The sequence below is a fragment of the Cherax quadricarinatus genome, chromosome 7 (assembly GCF_038502225.1).
Source record: "Cherax quadricarinatus isolate ZL_2023a chromosome 7, ASM3850222v1, whole genome shotgun sequence".
Taxonomy (NCBI): Eukaryota; Metazoa; Arthropoda; class Malacostraca; order Decapoda; family Parastacidae; genus Cherax; species Cherax quadricarinatus.
This window is the reverse complement of record NC_091298.1, coordinates 48623599-48639932: the sequence shown is the minus strand read 5'-3', so window position 1 is coordinate 48639932 and position 16334 is coordinate 48623599. Positions and strand designations below refer to the sequence as shown.

Here is a 16334-nt window from a genome sequence, read left to right as displayed (position 1 = left end):
ACAGTTATCAAGACAGAAAATTTCAAAGGGATTTTATCCAGGGACTTATCACAGCGACAGTTACTTAACCTTCCACACCCGTCATTCCTCGACGCTATCTCAACGCTTTTAGAGACTTGCTAAGGACGATTCCATCAGTATCACCACAACAGACAAAGGTGTTGGGGGTAGTCATTCTGACAACACCAGACTACAACCACAAGAGACAGGAATTACTGGACGACAAAAACACCTACGAGCCTCTTCATAACCGTAAGTCACTGGAAATCACACAACGCTCCCTTACAACTTACAAAATAGAAATAACACGACTGGAAACAGATCACGGTTCAAGCCCTGCCCGTTCTGTGATTTCTTCCTTACAACTTTCTCACCAAGGTAAACAGATATTATAATGGCATACAATATGGACAAGTTGATAAGACACACACATGTGCAACAGTTAGGTATCTTTATTCCGAAGCGTTTCGCCTACACAGTAGGCTTCTTCAGTCGAGTACAGAGGCAGAAGCAGCAATAGAGAATTAGAACAGTAGGAATTAGTCACTCACCTAGCTAAGCTGATAAACCCGCTTGGTAGTACCTTGTTCTTCCACCTGATGAAGTACCTACGAACGTCATCAGCATACTTATTAGGTACAAGGACACATGGGCAACTAAAGAGACATTTATATTGCGGCAAAGTTTCACTCTTCAGGAGCTTTGTCAAGACGTTTTGACAAAGCTCCTGGAGAACGACACGTTGCCACAACGAAATGTCGCATTGTTGAACATGTCCCTAACATATTGTCGGTAATTCTACCAGCATCACCAACATAATTACCAGAAGCAACATAAAATAACAACCATGACGTCTACCATGATAAATAACTTAGTCAAGATAATTGTTAAACCAACAGAACGTAAAGTAGATGCTTACGTGATCCCATGAGAAGATAGTGAGAAACACCCAGGAACTTACAGAAACATAACAGCGCAACGGGAACGCATGTAGTAGGGATGACCAATACAACACCTGCGTAATACATCGTAATCAACTGGTCATGGACCGGACCTCGGGGGCGTAGACCCCCGGAACACCAATAGGTATAACATTTTATGAAACTGAAGACAGACTCGCCTTCAGGGAAGAAGAATTACCCAGACGTTGATGTCTGTCAATGATTTAATTATAACCACCAAGTGTTAACCAGGTTAATTCTTCAACAGGACACGATCACCTAGAGGTTAAAGTCTGAAGCAATGGAATATACCTACTTACCTGATCCTTTTGCCACCTGTCACATAGTATACTGGTAACTACCATCTGTCACCCAGTGTGCTGTTAACTACCACCTGTCACACAGTGTGCCGGTAACTACCACCTGTCACACTGTGTGTGCTGGTAACTACCACCTGTCAGTGTGCTGGTAACTACCATGTCACCCAGTGTGCTGGTAACTACCATGTCACCCAGTGTGCTGGTAACTACCACCAGTCACACACTGTGCTGGCAACTACCACCAGTCACACAATGTGCTGGCAACTACCACCTGTCTCACAGTGTGTGCTGGCAACTACCACCTGTCAGTGTGCTGGTAACTACCACCTGTCACACAGTGTGTGCTGGTAACTACCACCTGTCACACAGTGTGCTGGTAACTACCACCTGTCAAACTGTGTATGCTGGTAACTACCACCTGTCACACAGTGTGCTGGTAATTACCACCTGTCACACAGTATACTTGTTACTTTACCACACAATATAAACTCCAGTTGTATTTATCTCTGTGGAACTGACAAAGCCATTTGGGCGAAACGTGTTCTTATTAAAAGATCCTAATAATGGACATGTATCTTATTTTACACAGGATTCAGTGGGAAGGTGGGATTCAGTGGGATTAGAATTAGGTGGGAGAGTAGAATTTGGAGAGAGAGTAGGATTCGAGAGGATAATGGGTATCGAGTGATCCTACAAGACCTACCTGAACCACTCTTCCCATCCACCGCTGTCTCTGACTCCCCAGTGCAGGCCAGACTGCAGCAGCTGTTGCAGGCTGTTGATAGGTGGCACTGGAAGCGGCACCAAAAGGAAGGCCACCAGCGCTGACCTGTACACCGCAGTAAGAACTGTTGCACCTACTGATGCCGACAGCACTACTACCCGCAGGGGCCACCACTGCGGCAGAACCTGCTGCGGCTGCGTCAGGAAGATACCTAAGACGTACCATAAGCAGTTGTCGACACGCAGGAACCAGGTCCCGGGTTCAGTACGACCTGCCAGGTGCACAGCTGGACACAACACAACACCTGCAACACCCACCGCTGCCCACACGCTCACCTGTGATAATAATAATAATAATCTTTATTTCTACAAGTATATGATACAACTTATATAGGCCATAGCTGACATTAATGACATATAATACTAATAACAATAATAATCTTTATCTACAAATATATGATACAACTTATGTAGACCATAGCTAACATTAATGACAAATAGTATTAATAATAATGATAATAATAAAAAAATAATAATAATAATATTTACTTTTGCAAGTAATGCAGGTGCAGATGTAGTATACAGAAATTTCGCAAAAGCCTTTGACAAGTACGATCATGGTGTAATAGCACACAAAATGCGTGCTAAAGGGATAACTGGCAAAGCAGGCAGATGGATCTTCAACTTTCTGACCAATCGAACACAAAGAGTAGTGGTAAACAGAGTTAAATCGGAAGCTGCCATAGTGAAGAGCTCTGTTTCACAAGGTACAGTACTCGCCCCCATCCTGTTCCTCATTCTCATATCATGGACAGAGAAGTAAACCATAGCACCGTAACATCCTCTGCAGACGATACTAGGATCCCCATGAGAGTGTCATCCACTGAGGACACGGCAAATCTCCAAGAAGATATAAACCAAGTTTTCCAATGGGCAACAGAGAACAATATGATGTTCAATGAAGACAAATTCGTTATGGAAAACTGGAGGAAATAATAACTAGGACTGAGTATACTACAAACTCTAACCATACAATAGAGTGGAAAAGTAATGTGAAAGACCTGGGTGTGGTAATGTCCGAAGACCTCACCTTCGAGGACCACAACAATGCCACTATCACATCTGCGAGGAAACTGATAGGATGGATAATGAGAACATTCAAGACAAGATATGCCAAGCCAATGATGATCCTTTTTAAACCACTTCTCTCTAGGCTGGAATTCTGCTGTACATTAACATCCCAATTCAATGCAGGTGAAATTGCAGATCTAGAGAATGTACAGAGAACCTTTACTGCACATATAAATTCCATCAAACACCTTAACTACTGGGAACGCCTGAAAGCACTTGACTTGTACTCACTGGAGCGCAGGCGAGAGAGATACATCATAATCTACACCTGAAAGATTCTGGAGGGACTGGTCCCTAATCTGCACGCAGAAATCACTCCCTACGCAAGCAAAAGACTTGGCAGGCGATGTAACATACCCCTAGTGAAAAGTAGAGGCGCCAGTGGTACATTAACAGAAGACACAATAAGTGTCCAGGGCCCAAGACTGTTCAACAGCCTCCCACCAGCCATAAGGGGAATTACCATTAGACCCCTGGTTGTCTTCAAGAGGGAGCTGGACAGATACCTAAAGTCAGTGCAAGATCAGCCGGGCTGTGGTTCGTACGTTGGACTACGTGCGGCCAGCAGTAACAGTCTCGTTGATCAGACCCTGATCCATCAGGAGGCCTGGTCATGGACCGGGCCACTGGGGCATTGATCCCCGGAATGCCCTCCAGGTAGACTCCAGGTATATGTACAAGGTATACAGGCCTAGCTGACATCAATGACACTACTATATAGAAAGCCTCGTGTTATGTAAAGCATTTCGGGCAAATTAGGTAAATTCTGTCCCAGGATGCGACCCACACCAGTCGACTAACTCCCAGGTACCTACTTTACTGATGGGTAAACATGGACAGCAGGTGTCTTAAGGAAACACGCCCTGTTTCCATACTCTCCAGGACAAATATCGAGTGCACAATAAACTAGCCACTATCCTCTACGAGATAGTTATGGGCTGCACAATAAACTAATCACTATCGGTTATAGCGTAGATGCAAGATGCACAATAAACTAGCCACTTTGGTTACAAAACCTAGTGCGTCTGTGTCAAACATACATGTTCATTGTGTTAACTGCTTGGGAGACTTGAACCAGAGGTTAAACACAATTCAGGTATTTGTCGCCCAATTACAGTATTTGCCACCCAATTAAGAACCCAGCTGTATACACTTGATGTCATTATTTTTTCCCAGCAAAAAGTCAGCCAAGCTGATTAATATGACGCCAGTAAATCTGTTCTAACCCAATTTTCCTGTATGAAATGTTGAATTTGGATTGTTTCAATGGGTGGACAGTGTGTGTGCATTAAGAAAAGTTATTGTTAATGTTACGAGCGAAAGTAAGATGGATATCTTAAAAGTGAGAGATGGTTAAAGTTAGTTAGATAATGTGAATAAAAGTGGGATGTGAGAAGTGGGTGACAGTTGATGTTGATGAATCTGTAGGTGAGAGAAGTGAAGAGTGTGGGAGAGGGGATGAGATGGGCCATCATGAATGACGGTAAATACCAATTATAGTAATTCCAGCATTACTGCAGGAAAACACTTGAAGCTTCAGTAGCTGATAAATACTTAAAGGAATACTTGACGATATCCTCACTGACCTACTGAAGTCTGTCGTCTCTGACTGGCACATTTTAACACTATGACCCATCCTGTGTGATGGAATATGACAGTGAAACACCATCCTGTGTGATGGAATATGACAGTGAAACACCATCCTGTGTGATGGAATATGACAGTGAAACACCATCCTGTGTGATGGAATATGACAGTGAAACACCATCCTGTGTGATGGAATATGACAGTGAAACACCATCCTGTGTGATGGAATATGACAGTGAAACACCATCCTGTGATGGAATATGACAGTGAAACACCATCCTGTGTGATGGAATATGACAGTGAAACACCATCCTGTGTGATGGAATATGACAGTGAAACACCATCCTGTGTGATGGAATATGACAGTGAAACACCATCCTGTGATGGAATATGACAGTGAAACACCATCCTGTGTGATGGAATATGACAGTGAAACACCATCCTGTGTGATGGAATATGACAGTGAAACACCATCCTGTGTGATGGAATATGACAGTGAAACACCATCCTGTGTGATGGAATATGACAGTGAAACACCATCCTGTGATGGAATATGACAGTGAAACACCATCCTGTGTGATGGAATATGACAGTGAAACACCATCCTGTGTGATGGAATATGACAGTGAAACACCATCTTGTGTGATGGAATATGACAGTGAAACACCATCCTGTGTGATGGAATATGACAGTGAAACACCATCCTGTGTGATGGAATATGACAGTGAAACACCATCCTGTGTGATGGAATATGACAGTGAAACACCATCCTGTGTGATGGAATATGACAGTGAAACACCATCCTGTGTGATGGAATATGACAGTGAAACACCATCCTGTGTGATGGAATATGACAGTGAAACACCATCCTGTGTGATGGAATATGACAGTGAAACACCATCCTGTGTGATGGAATATGACAGTGAAACACCATCCTGTGTGATGGAATATGACAGTGAAACACCATCCTGTGTGATGAAATATGACAGTGAAACACCATCCTGTGTGATGGAATATGACAGTGAAACACCATCCTGTGTGATGGAATATGACAGTGAAACACCATCCTGTGATGGAATATAACAGTGAAACACCATCCTGTGTGATGGAATATGGCAGTGAAACACCATCCTGTGTGATGGAATATGACAGTGAAACACCATCCTGTGATGGAATATGACAGGAAACACCATCTTGTGTGATGGAATATGACAGTGAAACACCATCCTGTGATGGAATATGACAGGAAACACCATCCTGTGTGATGGAATATAACAAACACAGCTAACATTAGTTTCCACTATGTAACTATCAAACAGAATAGTGTAAATAACAAAAAGGCACAATACCGTGATTGTAACGATACACAAATAACCCGCACATAGAAGAGAGGAGTATACGACGACGTTTCGGTCCGACTTGGACCATTTACAAAGTCACACTAAATAGTGCAGCAGCAAGTATGCAAGTTTGTGAAATATAAATGAGATGAGAGGAGTGAAGAAAAGACAGAAATTCTGGGAGGTGTTAAGCGCATGTTTACTAAAACTATAAGCCGAGCGACAGAATATTTGTTTTGCGAGACTTATATATTAGCAGCTGAGGGAAGGTGGATGAGGGTTGTGACTAATGTATTTGGGGATGTGAGTGAAGATGGCTGTTGAGGTGGAGGTCTGGGAGGTTTGGATGAGTGGTGGTGGTGACTAACGTACCTGGGGAGGGGTGCGTGAGGGTGATGGTCAGGACCGTAGCACTGTGTCTAAGACCTCCGAAAACCAGAGAGCGTACGATTTTTTTTTACCATATTTTTCTTAAAATCTGTAACGAAGATATTGTCTTGAACAATTTTGAAATAAAGTGTAAAGAAATCAGCATTAATGATGAATTTTTCGAGATGATTCCATTGCAAAATCAGCAATAACAACGTCTAACAATTCTTCTTGTAATGTAATACTGGAAAGGAAAATAACTGAAGGTGTAGTTAAATCGATCACAGACAGTGTATTATCAACTTTAGCTTCGCCAATAGAACATTTCCCTTCACAATACATTCCCAAGATAGCGAAGTACATTCTCAAGATACCGAGATACAATATCCTTAAAGCGCATCACCTTGTCGGATATTTTGGTTGTGAGTATACGTCACTTTTTTGGAGTATCTGTCTACAAATACAGGAAGAAGAAGAATTCATTAGCAAATGCTTTTTTTTCAAGACCTACCCAACATACACCAACAATTTCCTTTGTGAGAAGTTACTTTCCTATTAAAGAAAGTGAATCCCGTATTTAATCTGGCATATATACGGCATTGTTTTCCTGTCTCCAGAGAAACCTGACCCATGATGCGATGCAATGAATGGATACAGAATGTGGCACTTGAAATGACATAGTGCCAGTATCATTAGCAAATCATTTCTTCTTTCAAGCACGACTCTATAGCCAGATGCTGGGAGACCTGTGGCCAGTGTGTCTAAGGTTTTAAACTTATCACCTCGTGAGTCACGATAGTTATGCAATAGTTTATTGCACAGCTTCATAATGATGCACAATTAAATCCCAGCCTCCTGCAAACACTTGTTTACAATGTTTTTCTTTTGCAGAACATTTCAAAAATGGACATCAATGCTGCATCAAAGTGGTTAAGTTTCTGTGCCAGGTGCTTTCAATGCTCATCACACCATATTGCAACCCTGCTCTACCACCAATGAAATTGCAACAGCTACAGTTCCGGATGAAGTACCCGAGATTACGCTCCACAACAAGGGCTGGAACAAGAACCTTATTTATCAATGTCATTTGGGAAACATCCCACACTCATCAGCAACTACACAGTAGTCATAATAATTCGTATTCAATGCCCACCATCGTCATTACCAAGAAGGCTTTTACGAACACAGGTGTAGTCTTGTGGCCTGCACACCTGGCTGTGGCACAATAACCAAGGTAGGATATGAGGAACGAGCAAAAGACAGCAATGAATAAATATAAGTATTTACTCACTACTGACTGTTGCTTGTTCCTCATTTCCTACCTTGTTTATCGTGCTACAACCAGGTGTGTAAGCCACAAGACTACACCTGTTCGTAATAGCCTTCTGGGTGTTGCTCCCTCTTGGTAGCATAGGTGATGATGATGGTGGGCGTTGAATAAAGGCCAACTGTGAGATCTTCCAGTTGAACCTGGAACTCTGGGGGACACATCACGCCCTCTAAGGAGATCCTGACGCAGCAGAAGAATAACTTACCATAGCAATTCTACAGACTCACTATGATAACATGAACCTAGATAAATATGTTTGCGAAGCAACTTGATGAGTAAGACACATGTGCAGCAGTTTGGTATCTTTATTGTTGAAAAGTTTCGCCTACATTGTAGGCTTCTTCAGTCAAATACAGAGGCAGTAAGTGTAGTAGCGAAGTAAAGATGATGTAATTAGACCATAAGCGTTGGAGAAATAGTATTTGAGGTGGTCAGTCCCTCAGCAGCCTGAAGAAGAGTTCAGCTCCATGAAGCTGAAGAGACTGACTGATGTAGCCAAGTTTACGTTTGGTTGCAAATACTTCTGATGGCTTGGCATATGAACAAATGACGATCAAATTCAATGTAGAGTATGTGGTCAGCCTTATGATCACTGTCCTAAACACAAATGTGCTTTATCGTCCACTTATTCAGGAATACAGAGAAAGATAGTATAATAAAGTATGTGAAATGTCAAGGTATGTTACTAATGCAAATATATCAGACATATTAAGCAATTATCCAAAGTTTGCTTGCAACGGATGTAGATATAAAGATGTACTTACGTTAATCCTTTCAGTGCCTTTTGTGACTCAAGATGCTCTTATGCAACTGTCCACAGAATGGATATGGGACGCACAATGAACTTGCCACTACGGCAGCAAAATCTACTAATCGTACAAGTTGCTGATTATTTCGAACACAGGTAGCAATTCAAGGCGTGTAGCACCTGATCATAGACAAAGTCATCAATATAGCGATCAACAGGGAAAGACAAGAGCCACTCAACGAGTGGTTTCAACCAGAGTTGGCGAAAGTCTACTTCTCCAGCCAGGTAGGCAGGTGTGATGTCACCTTGGCTGGGGAAGCGTGCTTTCCACTGATTAATGGGTTGAACTGGAAAATAAATACAGCAGTGCGGTGAGGCCAAAGATCTGCTATACTATGAATTTCCATTTCGCTGGTCGAGAAAGCTTACCAATGGTTGTGTAACGAAAGTCAAATAAAGTGCAAGAGGCTCAGCGCACGACACAGACTGAATCCTTCTCCCTTATCCGTCCCCCCCCCCAAAAAAAAAATGAAGTGGCATGTATATGACGGACTGGTGATTCTACAATGAATATGTAGGGTAACAAAAACACAGAACTGACTTGCATCACAAGCTGTACAGTGTTCAACAGAGACAAATAGTTCTTCAGCGAGAGAAGTGGTGCGTCATTCATATCATGTCTCCAGAAAGGACAAAGAAGATAAATGGCCTAACTAGTGTGTCCCATTTAATCAAAACACCACCGAGTCTTAAGTAAGGTGACTCACGAAATCGTAATGACACTATTACAAACAGACGCGTCGTTAACGCGACGGTCTGGAGTTTTGTGACTCTGATCGCGGGTTCAAGCCCCACCCGTGGTATGGTTTGTTTTCTGAAGGCCCCATCTCAAAACAGCCACCGGTTCGAGGGCTGCAAACGTCCTAGATCGCCCTGAATCCCAGCAAGAGGTAGAAAGAATTATGGATCAATTTACCTCCTGAGGAGAATCCAGACAACTTCCCCGGGACATCCGTGATCTTCAATTAGATCGCCTGCCGCACTGACAGGAAGAAGACAGAACTGCGTTTGAGCGCCCTGACCTGACAACCACCTCACTCAGTGATCATACAAGAACTAAAACCATGACACCATGAGGTGTTATAGCCCAAGGCAAGGATGGAATCACCCCATACTATCACATTCTGGTTGAAGAAGAGAGGAAACAATCTTGGCTGTTGATGAGTAAGACACATGTGCTATAGTTGGGTATCATAATTGTTAAAACGTTTCAATTACATGGTAGGCTTCATCAGTCAAATATAATCAGCAGGAGTAGCAGCGAAGATGATGCAATCAGGCCATCAACAAATCTTGGCTATTATGAACAAAACCTGGAGAAAAGGGTAGCCGCCCAACGACCTGGAAGATGAAAAATGGTCTGCTGATACGACAAGATGTGGAAAAAGACACTTAAGTACACTTCAGGACATTTATTAGAGGACACTAATAAATGTCCTGAACTATACATAAGTGTCTTTTTTCGACCTGGAAGATGACTAACATCACACCGATGCCTGATAATATCAATAGAGCCCAACAAAGTAAGAAAAATTTCTGTAAACAATTGCACAACCAAAACTGCAGAATGATACTAAATCAGCTGAAGTAAAACTTTGCGAAGGCACAAATGTGAGTATTGTGGCACTACTTCGTCAATAAAGAACATGTAAGGAATTACTCCCCTACTTAGTACTACCACTACTACTTCCACTACCAGCATTACCTCTACCACTACTTCTCCATTTTCTTCTTTCTTCCTCTCCTTGTCCTGTCCCCCCCCCTCTTCTATATAAACTGGTTTCCTCACCGACGTGTTAGTGTGACTTGTTAATGGTTCAAGTCTGACCGAAACGTTGTCATAAGCTTCTCTCTCCTATGTGAGGGTTACTTGTGTATAGTCACACGTACAGTAGTCTCTCTTGATCTTGAAGGAGCTTGTGAGTTTACTAGCGCAACACCACCTCTCCTTGCCAGCACGGAAAGTTGTTCAGCGTCGCCGTCTCGCCGGGATGAAACCCAGGCGAGCCAAAGTTTATCTTCATCGACACAATTCCACTATTTAAATGTTGAAGAGGGTATGACCGAGGAGCACTCGGTCATACCCTCTTCAACATTTAAATACAACCACTAGCCCAACTACCCTCCCACACAATTCTACTCAGCTATACTGACGACTATGCCCTAGTTGTGTTAAGAAGAGTTACTAAATATCGCCTAGTTCAACAAGCTTTGGACCTGACATGTACCACTTGCACACAGCTAAGCTTCAAGATTTCAAAAGAGAAATCAAAATTGTTGATGATCAAGGGACCCCCAGACATCAGACTTTACATGCAAAACACTTAAGTGGAATGAACTGCCATTACCAATACCTTGAACTTAGGAAGCAGGCAGAATACCTCATACTCCGGTCACAGTGGTGGCTTATGCTAACTTCTCTATAATGTATAAATATACCTAGTTAGATGAACCTTATTGTAGCCATCTGTCCAAGTGGCTTAGGCACTGGCTTGAAGTCTTAGAACTCACTCGCCATGGGTTCAAGCCCCACCCGTTCCCTGGTTTGTTTACAATCGTGTTATTACGATTTCGTGAGTCCGGACCCTCCCCACAATGAAGGCCATGAAAGCCACGATAAACCCCACACACCGAGTCTTGCTCCATATGGGTTATACAGAGCTTGGGTAATGGGAGATAACGAGATTTAACCCGAGGAAAGGGACGCTAACCATAATACTGTCGGATCAACATCCCCTCACCAATATCAACACATTAGCCATTCAAAGATTTACCGGTTATAACATCATGTACAAAAACACTCATAGATCTCTATGTCCCTTTCGTATTGTCAGAATGTTCTCAAATAATCTCTATTATTCACCTAGATTATTAAAAATATGTGGTGTTTACCGACTTTAAATTTATTCGTGTGTGTGTGCGTGTATGTCTGAACTAAATATTAATGAGTTAATTTACAGCCATTCTGAGAATCCCCCACGTTCTTGTTCTCGTTCTGGCTCTCTCTCTCTCTCTTTCTCTCTCCCGTTAAGCTTGACTCACCTTGCACACATAAGCGGCTGCAGAGCCCCGAAGGTACAACCGAGGTATTTCCTTTATCACTGTGCCTTAATTTGGCTTTCCTGCACTTTCTCACACCTGGTTTTGTCTCTCTCTCTTTCTCTGAAGTTCTTAATCTAGACAGAGGTAGACAGTTCCCAGCAGAGAGCCTAAGTATGGACCTCCAAGTCCTCGCCTGTATGTCTTCCCCACGTACTCTCTCTCCTACTCACCTGGAACGGCCAGGTGACAGCAGTATACTGGGGTAGCGGCCTGGGTTTAGGGGTGACGAAGCAGGTGTAATCGATGTAGTATGGTCGTGTCATGTCCATTATCTTGAGACGATCGGCGGTGATGAAGTAGTTAGCGAAAGACACATCAGTCTCCCCTCGTATCGTCTCCCCGACAGCCCCTGTGTGATGTAGTTAGGGAAAAATACATCAGTCTCCCATCGTATCGTCTCTAGGACAGCACATATGTGATGTAGTTAGCGGAAGACACATCAGTCTCCCCTCGTATCGTCTCCCCGACAGCCCCTGTGTGATGTAGTTAGGGAAAAATACATCAGTCTGCCCTCGTATGTGTCTAGGACAGCACATGTGTGGTAGCGGTGTTGAGGTGGGCATTCAGATGTTTGTGGTTGTGGGGGAATGGTTGAGTCTCAGCTCCTGACCCCGAGTGTGGTAGTAGAGACAGTGTTAAAATGTGTGTGTATTGTATTCACCTATTTGTGGTTGCTGGGGTCGATTCACAGCTCCTGGCCCCGCCTCTTCGCTAGTCGCTACTAGTGTGTGTGTGTGTGTGTAAACTTACCTAATTGTGGTTGCAGGGGTCAATTCATAGCTCCTGGCCCCGCCTAGTCATAGCTCCTGACCCCGCGCGCGCGCGCGTGTGTGTGTGTGTGTGACAAAACGACGAAATATACAATGAAAGTAAAAAAATAATCTTTCTTCTGTATGACAGATAATACTAATGATGAACGAGTGTGATGAACGAGTGTGATGAACGAGTGTGATGAACGAGTGTGATGAACGAGTGTGATGAACGAGAGTGATGAACGAGTGTGATTGTGATGAACGAGTGTGATGAACGAGTGTGATGAACGAGTGTGATGAACGAGAGTGATGAACGAGTGTGATTGTGATGAACGAGTGTGATGAACGAGTGTGATGAACGAGTGTGATGAACGAGTGTGATGAACGAGTGTGATGAACGAGTGTGATGAACGAGTGTGATGAACGAGAGTGATGAACGAGTGTGATTGTGATGAACGAGTGTGATGAACGAGTGTGATTGTGATGAACGAGTGTGATGAACGAGTGTGATGAACGAGTGTGATGAACGAGTGTGATGAACGAGAGTGATGAACGAGTGTGATGAACGAGTGTGATTGTGATGAACGAGTGTGATGAACGAGTGTGATGAACGAGTGTGATGAACGAGTGTGATTGTGATGAACGAGTGTGATTGTGATGAACGAGTGTGATGAACGAGTGTGATTGTGATGAACGATTGTGATTGTGATGAACGAGTGTGATGAACGAGTGTGATTGTGATGAACGAGTGTGATTATGATGAACGAGTGTGATGAACGAGTGTGATTGTGATGAACGAGTGTGATTGTGATGAACGAGTGATGAACGATGAACGATTGTGATGAACGAGTGATGAACGATGAACGATTGTGATGAACGAGTGATGAATGATGAACGATTGTGATGAACGAGTGATGAATGATGAACGATTGTGATGAACGACAAACGATTGTGATGAACGATGAACGATTGTGATGAGCGATGAACGATTGTGATGAACGATTGAGATGATCGAGTGTGATGAACGATGAACGATGAGCGATTGTGATGAACGATGAACGATTGTGATGAACGAACGATTGTGCTGAACGTGTGATGAACGACGAACGATTGTGATGAACGTGTGATGAACGACGAACGATTGTGATGAACGTGTGATGAACGACGAACGATTGTGATGAACGTGTGATGAACGACGAACGATTGTGATGAACGAGTGTGATGAACGTTGACTCTCGGAAGCCTCCTTCCGGTATTCAGTTAAGGCAAGAATAATCTTGTTAACAAGAGAACAAAACACTGCAAGAAGCTTAGAACTCTATGCTAGACAAAAATTAAACCCGTATGGGCAATATAGAGCCTAGGAGGTAATAAGGTTTGATCCAAGGAAGGATAGGCTCAATTACTTGAATCAAGAGCCCTTGTGAACCCTATCCATCAACCTCTATAACTCCCTATGAGTTCTCTCCCTCGTTCCCCACTCCCTCCCTCCCTCCCCTCTCCCTCCCCTCCCCTCCCCTCCCCTCTCCCTCCCCTCCCCTCTCCCTCCCCCCCTCTCTTTCTCCCCTCTGCCTCACCTGTCCAGGTGCCATTGGATAGATGGGTGCCCCACTTCTCACCGTCTCTAGGCTCCACAATCTCTACCGTGAAGTTGAGGGCCGATGCCAGGGTAAGCAGGATGCCCACCTCCAGCCCACCGTAGGTCAGCCCACCGGCCGGCCCACGCTCCAAGATGGTGAACGGTGGGTATTGGAACGTTGTCGCTCGGAGCTGACAGTGGAAAGTAACGTTCTGCGGGTAACTAAACTGGATACAGCAGCGTGTTACAGTGCTACACTATTTTATACAATAGTTACATAGCGGGTATAACCGCAGTGTGTTGCTACAATAGTATACACGATAGTTATATGATGGAAACAAGTTACCTATGTTTGTCTGCCATATTGCATCAGTAAACGATGGGAGCGAGAGAAAGAGGGGAGAGGAGAGGGAACGGTTGAACATAAATAAGTTATCTGATGGAGCGAGTAATGGTGAAGGTGTATCTTCTTTTTCGGGTCACCCTGCGTCTGTGGGAGACGGCAGGTGTGCTAACAAAAGAGGCTCGTGCTATGATGCTGTATTTACAATTTGTCGCGTATGTTTGAATGTTTATCTCATGTGTGTTTGTTCTCGGACAAGACAACATACATGCAGATCATTGCTGGAGCAGTCATAACAACTGGGTCATGGCTAGAAAGCAGTGGGACAGAAGCTTGGTAACAAGAGTTGATGAACGAAGCGGCCCTTCAACTACCACAGTGGGACAGAAGCTTGGTAACAAGAGTTGATGAACCAAGCGGCCCTTCAACTACCAATCATGAAAACGTTGTCTTAGAGGTACCTCCACAACACGTGTTGTTCAGTATATTGTCAAGACTTGTAGCCTACGTCAGTCCTAGCAACATACCTCAAATACTGTATGATCCTCTATCCCAACATACCTCAAATACTGTATGATCCTCTATCCCAACATACCTCAAATACTGTATGATCCTCTATCCCAACATACCTCAAATACTGTATGATCCTCTATCCCAACATACCTCAAATACTGTATGATCCTCTATCCCAACATACCTCAAATACTGTATGATCCTCTATCCCAACATACCTCAAATACTGTATGATCCTCTATCCCAACATACCTCAAATACTGTATGATCCTCTATCCCAACATACCTCAAATACTGTATGATCCTCTATCCCAACATACCTCAAATACTGTATGATCCTCTATCCCAACATACCTCAAATACTGTATGATCCTCTATCCCAACATACCTCAAATACTGTATGATCCTCTATCCCAACATACCTCAAATACTGTATGATCCTCTATCCCAACATACCTCAAATACTGTATGATCCTCTATCCCAACGCTCTCTGACCAACTTTCCAGGAAGAGGTAAAACGACGACGATTAAAATGCTATAGTTGTGTCTAAATTCAGCGAATGAAAAACCACGTACATAAATAGTTGTAAGGGGAAGGACGAAACAGACTTGAGGTATTAGAAGAGAATGCAAGGTTGACAAATGGAGTTAGAAGAGAAACACTGCACCCAAATGGATAAGTTTACTGACCCCTGATGGTCCAATTCACCTAGCAGTAAATAGGTACAATAACACAAGTGTTAGCTGACTGTCTTGAGTCCCATCCAGGGCACTGTTAAAGGACCTGTCTAGTGTGGGCCAGTAGGCCTGCTGTTCTATGTTCACCAAGCAGCAAATATGAACCCAGATGTTAGTAGACCGTTGTCTAGTTCATGCTGGGATGATTGTGTAGATTGGTAGTATTCCTTGAGTAGTGTTAGACTCTGAGACAGTAACAGGTATGATAACAGCTCATAGCCTCTATTGTTGATGATATACAATAACAAGTTGATGAATAAGAGACAAGTGTAATATTGGAGTATCTTTATTGCTGAAACGTTTCGCCTGCTCGGCAGGCTGCTTTACTGGAATACAGGTAAATACAACAGTAAAGACAGTAGAAGAAACTTTGAGGTGATCCGTCACTTTGCCTTGAGAGGTGATGGTGAAGCACGCGGTCAGACTTTATATTCTGGAGTAAAAGTGAGGTGCAGCAGCTGGAGCTGGCGTCACAAGTAAGCGTGGCTCACTAGTGGAAGTAGGTCATGCTAAACTCTACCGTCTACACCGATATCTCCTGTATTCGAGTAAAGAAGCCTCCTGGGTAGACGAAACATTTCAACAAAACAAATACCCAAGTTACGTTAGGTAAGAATCGTCAGGAAACAGGACAAGTGTTTCCTGAAGCGGATCTTGTCATATGATGACCAACCACTGGAGCTTGTGGTCATCTAACCCCTCCACCCCTTAACAATTATTACCTGTCTTTTTGCAGACACCCAAGTGTTACATATTC

At 43.4% G+C, this 16334-nt stretch overlaps 1 protein-coding gene across 1 annotated transcript in view; it reads right to left on the bottom strand.

Annotated features, from left to right (window-relative positions):
* LOC128687038 (ionotropic receptor 21a-like) overlaps positions 1–16334 on the bottom strand; it is a 48254-nt gene that overhangs the window by 16307 nt on the left and 15613 nt on the right. Inside the window, exons 3-5 of the mRNA XM_070082721.1 lie at positions 13981–14173; positions 11822–12000; positions 1965–2320 (exon numbers count right to left, since the gene is read on the bottom strand). Coding sequence (XP_069938822.1) covers positions 1965–2320; positions 11822–12000; positions 13981–14173 — 728 coding nt within the window. The remainder of the gene's footprint in view (positions 1–1964; positions 2321–11821; positions 12001–13980; positions 14174–16334) is intronic.